Source organism: Bactrocera dorsalis, chromosome 5, assembly GCF_023373825.1.
Source record: "Bactrocera dorsalis isolate Fly_Bdor chromosome 5, ASM2337382v1, whole genome shotgun sequence".
NCBI classification, from domain to species: Eukaryota; Metazoa; Arthropoda; class Insecta; order Diptera; family Tephritidae; genus Bactrocera; species Bactrocera dorsalis.
This window is the reverse complement of record NC_064307.1, coordinates 32,830,667-32,837,610: the sequence shown is the minus strand read 5'-3', so window position 1 is coordinate 32,837,610 and position 6,944 is coordinate 32,830,667. Positions and strand designations below refer to the sequence as shown.

Genomic DNA, 6,944 nt, shown 5'->3' with positions numbered 1-6,944 from the left:
TGCTGGCTCTTTATAAGTAAAGCAGGCGTCATGCCCGGCCAGTGCTTAGGTCACTTTCCTTGTTACTGTGTAATCTCGAATCAAGTGCTCGGTAGTAGCCACAAGAGGCTATAATCATGTTCAACAGGTGTTTCTTAAACCAGTGTAAAATGCCTCAAGTAGCCGGGAATTGAGAGGTTGTTTATAATTTTCAACCTTGTGAGATTGTAATCATATATTAGTAACTTTATCTGGTGCATGCCTGTGAGTTGTTGCCAGTACTTTTTTTTCTTTTTTTTTTGTATTGAGACCAATCGCAATTCAGGTTCGCTCCTACTTCTAGGAAGCAGTGGTAGAATAGGAAATCTTTTCACCAGTTCTTTTCCGGTTACCTGTTTGTAACCGGACAACCAGAGGAGGTATATTTCGTTGCGAAAGTCTTCCTCTTCGTTTCGTTGCTGTTCAGTCATTCTATACACTCCTGGGCAAATAGGAAAACAAATCATAAACTGAGAATGCTTTAACTATCGCTGAGTATAGCCCATAAGGATTGCGATAGTTGTGTTGGAGATTATCTTACCGACTTATAGCAATAATTTCTGCTTGGAAAATATTCGGACAACTTCCCGTGGATATAGAGAATTTGCTACGCGGTGCTGAGATGCCTGACTAATGTTGTCTGATGTTGTCGCTCCGTCTGTGTACCACATAATAGTACGATGATTGAACAATGTCTTCCGAAGTTATCGAGCCGTATGTGTACATAATAGGACTATACTTTATTAGTCGGTCAAGTATGTAGTTGCTCCCTGGCCTTACTGCCGATGGTAACATTAAACTACTTGTGAAGTTTACCCTTTTGGTAACGCCATCCCTCGGGAGAAGAGCCAGTACCATCTCATTACTTAAGGGGCGCGATTTTCTTCCCTCTGCTATACCCGTCTGCTGTAATTTGAAGCATTGAGTGATTGATTCGTAATTGGAGTGGTGTCAGTTGACTAGATCGACATCGCTCGTCCAGCGAAGAGTAGAATCCAGAGTGAGACCCAGATATTTGACTTCATTAATCATCTCTGCCGCCAATGCTTAGGCTTCTTAGGTCCGGCTGGGATCTCTACGTATGTATTTTATGAAAGTGCAGTTGATACTTAAAAGTGGATTGATAAGTGAGATGGGATGGTAAAATATTTATATACATGATCATCAAGACGAGCAGACTCGATGCAGTCATGTTCGTCGGTCCGTCTGTTGGTATGTATGTACGCGAACTAGTTCCTTGGTTCCTTGACGAGAGCATATCCAATTCGCGAAAATACCATTAGTTATAGAGCCATAACTCAAACATATCTCGTTCGGTCGCTTGCCACAAATTAATCCTCTACGCGCATACGCAGCCATGCACTTTAGATAATGACATGATAAGGCCAATATACCACATACAACAACATATGAAACTATATACAGACATTTGCTAGAGTATATGTCAACAACAGCCATTGTTATTCCAAGGAGTACGACCGAATTTAATTAACAGCGAGTGACATTGAGTGGCTGAGTGTCTGTATAGGCACAATAAGCTGCTGCCGCAATGTGCTGCAAGTGTTGGCACATGCCGCAATGTGCAGAAACCAGTCGACAGATCATTGGTGCTGGCAGCTGTTTTGAGTTGTTATGTACTCACCGTAAATCCGTAAACGGGAACGTGTGTATATCTAAACTTAACTGGATGCGCACACATGCACTGTACACACCCACAGCTACATTATCGCTTACCTGTGCGTTGTTGTTGCTCGTCCTTTGACGTGTCGTTGCTCTGTTTACAATATCTCCTGGTGCTCCATGAATTCTGAAAAAGAGACGAGAGAAGACAGGATATATAGGACAATGTTGTCAACATGATAGAAAGACAGTTTGTTTTTATTGTATACTTTTAAAATATGTAAATTTTTGACAGGAATTTTTTTATTCATGCAAATTGCCGCATATAAATTGTGTTGGCATAGCCAAAGCAGCAGCTATTCAAGATAACTGTGTAAAAATTGTGATAATGTAATCTGAAATTCAAATTTCCAAAATGAATACGAGCAAATGAATAGATGGCTTCAAGGAGTGTGCAACAAAGAGGATGTTGCCAAAACTTGTATATTCCCGCATTTGTTAAGAAAAATATAAAAGACCAACCACCAAAGGCAAAATTGCAGAATTAAGCAAGACCTATGTTCGCGTGCCTTCGAAAATTATATGCTCTACGAATTTGTAAGAATAAAATTAGTTCTCGTGATCTCAGCGACATTTGGTTTCAACTGGACTGCGAAACACAAGAACACTTCGGCGAGCAGATAGTTTCACCGTTTAAGCCGGTCGATTGGCCACCAAGATCATGGTGATATCACACCATTAGAGTTTTTCCTGTGGGTATATGTAAAGTCTAAAGTCTAAGCGGACAATCCCGCTTCGATTCAGGTCTTGGAGCGCAAGATCATTCATGTCGTTCGCCCGTTAACGTCGAAATGCGCGTACGAGTCATCGAAAATTGGACTCAATGGATGGATCGTCTGATTCCCCAATAAATTTGAAGTTACCACAAGGTGCGTTTCAAAGTAAACAGGACTTAAAAAAAACAGAAAAAATGGTTTCTTCGGTAAAATCATTTTTTTATTCGAAATAATCTCCTGTGCTTCAAAACGGGTTTTGTGCACAGTTCAAAAGCATGTTGAACGAGTGTTTTAGCTCGTTGGCCAGTGTGGCCGCCAGTATGCTGGTGCAAGCCTTTTGAATGGCCTCTACGTCTGCATAACGCTTTCCTTTCATAGGCAAATGCATTTTTCCCAAAAGGAAAAAGTCACATGGTGCCATATCAGATGAATAAGGGGAGTGGTTAATAGTTAAAATGTGATTTTTGGTCAAATAATCGGTCACAAGCGTCGAATCGAATGTTGGAACCGAGCACACAGCTTTCGTAATCCCAAATGTTCGGTCAAAATGCGATAAATCGATGTTTTGGAGATGTTCAATTCTATTTCCATGAATTTTAATGATGATTTCGGCTGATTTTTGATGAATTCACGCACAGTTTCGATGGAATTTCCGGTGATCACGGATTTTGATTGGCCCACATGTTGATAGTCATTTATGTTCTCACGACCACTTTGAAAACGTTGAAACCTCTCGTGCACTCTGCTACGGGATAGACAATCATTGCCATAAACTTGTTTTATCAATTGAAACGTTTCGATAAAAGTTTTACCAATTTTAAAACAAATTTAATGTCGGCTCTTTTTTCGAAGCTCATTTTCGCACCGGTTACACAAACATACTGACACTTAAAACGCAATAACTTCACTTCCAATCGATGAAATGGCATCAGTCAATTCTCACTGGACAATCGATAAGGATAGCAGATTCTAACGCACCATTCGACATATAGATTCAAAAAGTTCTGTTTACTTTGGAACGCACCTTGTATAGTATATCAAGCATCAATGAATATATCGGGATATAAATTTTTACAAATATTGGATTTAAATGTGCCATCTCAAGTCTAAAAATTGTCAAAATCGGACCAAAACTGTTCATGCCCTCAGGTATCGTACATATGGACCCCAGTCCTAAGGCTGAATTTTTACCGAAAATATTGGTGAATGTGTGAGATGTGAATGATATTCGAGTAGCGTTGACATATCTAATACCTAAGATCTCCAACTTCCGGCTGACTTTATACCGCATATGTCTGTTAATATGAGAGTTATCTTAATCCTTTATTTATTGGTAATGTTGTTTTAGGTAATAAAACTTAAGGAGCATCTTTCTTGTGAATAATATGTAGTAATGTCAAGATAAAATAAAAATAATGAAAATGAAAATATGTTCTCGTGTATACTCGAGCAATGTCAAAGGTTATTGTAACAAGACCACAACTTTCTCTGCCGAAAATACAAACTGTATAGTGATTTCCGGCTTTCCAGCTGACTTTAACTTTTAATTATATAATTATACATAGGCTGCTATATATATTTCTGGACTAGGCAACACTAAGTGTTGCCAGGTGCAATCTGACATTTCCATTGGAAAGTTTGACATTTTTTAGCATAACATCACTCAGAACGTTTTGTCATTTAATCGTGAATTGTTTTATTTACAGGGAATTAAAAAATTTATCTCGGCCAAAAAATGGAATTAACTCGTGAACATTTTCGTGCGATCATTTTTCACAACTTTCGACGTGGATTATCACGACAAGAGTGCATCGATGAACTAAAATCTTTGTATGGCTATGAAGCACCATCCTATAGCACTGTGAAAAACTGGTACAACGAATTCAATCGTGGCCGACGCTCGCTCAAAGACGAATTCCGTGAAGGTCGTCCAAAAACAGCCGTTGTGCCAGAAAACATCGATGCCGTACGTGAACTGATAATGCAAGACCGTCATGTAACATACCTTCAGACGTTCGATATTGCATGAACACCTGGCCGTAAAAAAGGTTTGTTCTCGTTGGATCCCGCACAATTTGATAATCGCTCAAAAAATAATCGCTGAAAAAATACGATCGCGGTAAAAGACGTTTATAAGATCATCACAGGTGACGAATCATGGATCTATGCGTATGAGCCCGAAACAAAACAGCAATCGACCGTGTGGGTCTTCCAAGACGAGCCAAATCCAAAAAAACATTTTCGTTGATAATTTTGCCTATTTTCATTATTTGGCCAGAAATATATGTATATAGCAGCCCTCGTATTAATGGCAAGCGGTGACTATGATTGTAGTTAGTCTAGCTCTTGGTATAAAGCTCATATTCTAAAATAATCAATACGGATCTTTTGGTTGAAATTTTTGATAAGCAACTCATTTTAAATATAGGTTATGTTTCAGGTTTTGGTTGGGCCAATATCACATTTGTGTATCTTATTTGACTATGACTTTAATATAATTTTAGCTAACGCGAAGCCGAAAATCGAGCAAAAAAAACTAAGTGAGCCTATGACTTATTCAATCTTAATCAAAATTAAATAACAAAATTTCGTTGTAATCTATTCGTTCGATTCGATTTCGTGAAAATATATGCTGAATTCACTCTCAACAGCTTTTTAAATTAAAGTTGCAAGTTGCGCGAGTATAAAATGTTCGGCTATACCCGAGTTTATTCGTTTCTTTACATAATGTGCTTAATGAATTTGTTAATGCGTAGAAATATGGCATATAAATTTTATCACAGAATGAAATCAGTCGTTTAATTGGAGCCTAAAAGTATGCATTACATTGAGAAATTGCCTTTATATCTCGAAAATTAAGATGCAATCAATTAAATTACAGCTACAAATTAGTTGCATGTCGTAAATTTCAAAGATATGTCAAGTTAAATAATGGCATACCACACACCCACTGAGCAACAGGTTGAAAGAGCGAACTGACTACTACTACGATCCTCATACGAAGGAGTATGCGCAGAAAGCCAAGTAGGGAAGTGCATTAAAGCGAACTTTTTTACTCTCTTGTATAATGAGCATTACTCAGCCCAAGGTGTTAAAAAAGAGAAGAAGAAGAAGAATAGAGTTGATTATGTGCTATTAACTCAGTTTTCGCATTAATTTTAAGATCTGGCCAGAGCTGTTGAAACTGTTGCTTTTAATTAATCACCTAAAGGAAACATTGTAAAAATTTCTTAAGAGATTATAAATTACTTGTAGGCTATTCCCTGAAGAGGCCGGAACGATGCAGTGTATATAACGGTACGCACCCTGTATGAAAAATGCAGCTGTATTATCGTAAGTCTTGTATGAGAGAGGCGAGGTATCGAAAAAGTAAGTTTTACAAGTCGCTGAAAAGTAGAAAAAAGAAGTTTATCATTTGAATTTTCTTCAACTTAAGTATATGACAATTCCATTTTAAAGGAGCGCATACTCCTTGAGCATTTCTATTTCCCAGCAGGTTGCAAAGCGCACACATTCCGCCAACTCCTATAAAGTTCGAGAATAAATTCAATTAAACTTAAACGCCGACCAGGGAAATCACGTGCGTGGCGTACAAGTGAGAGGAAGGACCAGTGGAGGTGTTATATATGAGATTATCTATCACACGTGCAACCATTTCGTAGCGATGTATGTAGTGTAAAGTGTATATTTATGTGCTCAGGCGAAATATACAATTTGGTTTTATCGAGCAGCCATCGGCTTTGGCTCACCAAATATCAGTTGCGAAATTTTAAATTAACTTTGCCTACCTGCTCAATTATTTGGTTGTTGGTTATTTACGGTTACGTGTTGCTCATACACACATAAAGTACGTATATAGATGTGTGTGTATGTGTTATACTCGTACATTCATCATGCCTCATTTTTTTGTTGGGTTCATCCGTGCGGCTGTTGTATTCAATCAACCACGAAAATAAATCAGACAGACGCAAAATTGCCAGACATTTATTGAAGTTGTGCAGGACAAAGGGGAAAGAAAAGCGATAAATTTCGCCGGAAAACAGACACATGAGTAAAATGTGCGATAAGTTTTTTTATATACGGAAAATCGCGTGGGCAAATTATGACAGAAAACAACTTTACATAAAGCTTACGAGGAGAGTAGTTTTAAGTACATATGTATATGCATGTGTACGCTTGTGTTACGCTTTAATTTGTTAGCTTTATAAACTTTTTCCAAAGTATTTTTTAATTTGAAGATTTTATTATATCAAAAATGTGTGTTGCAATAAAGTTACGAGTAATAATCACAGGGGACCCGTTGCGATCATTTCTTATTTTTAAATTTTATTAATAATTTTCAAACGGTATGACATAGTATTATCCGACAATGTGAATTTTTTTTGAAAATGCAGAAAAGGTTCCCTTGTGGATATCTAAATATAGAAAAGTTAAGTGACGGTTCGTAGCCGAATATTATTATATTGTACTCTTGTAGAACCCCCAGAGGTGATCTAAAATTATGGAGGGAACACTTTTCTAACATGCTGA

At 37.7% G+C, this 6,944-nt stretch overlaps 1 protein-coding gene across 2 annotated transcripts in view; it reads right to left on the bottom strand.

The window, feature by feature from the left end:
* LOC105227159 (calcium uniporter protein, mitochondrial) overlaps nucleotides 1-6,944 on the bottom strand; it is a 172,465-nt gene that overhangs the window by 103,029 nt on the left and 62,492 nt on the right. For both annotated transcript variants that reach the window (XM_049458149.1, XM_049458150.1), the window contains exon 2: nucleotides 1,753-1,825. In XM_049458149.1, the coding sequence (XP_049314106.1) occupies nucleotides 1,753-1,825 (73 nt within the window). The remainder of the gene's footprint in view (nucleotides 1-1,752; nucleotides 1,826-6,944) is intronic.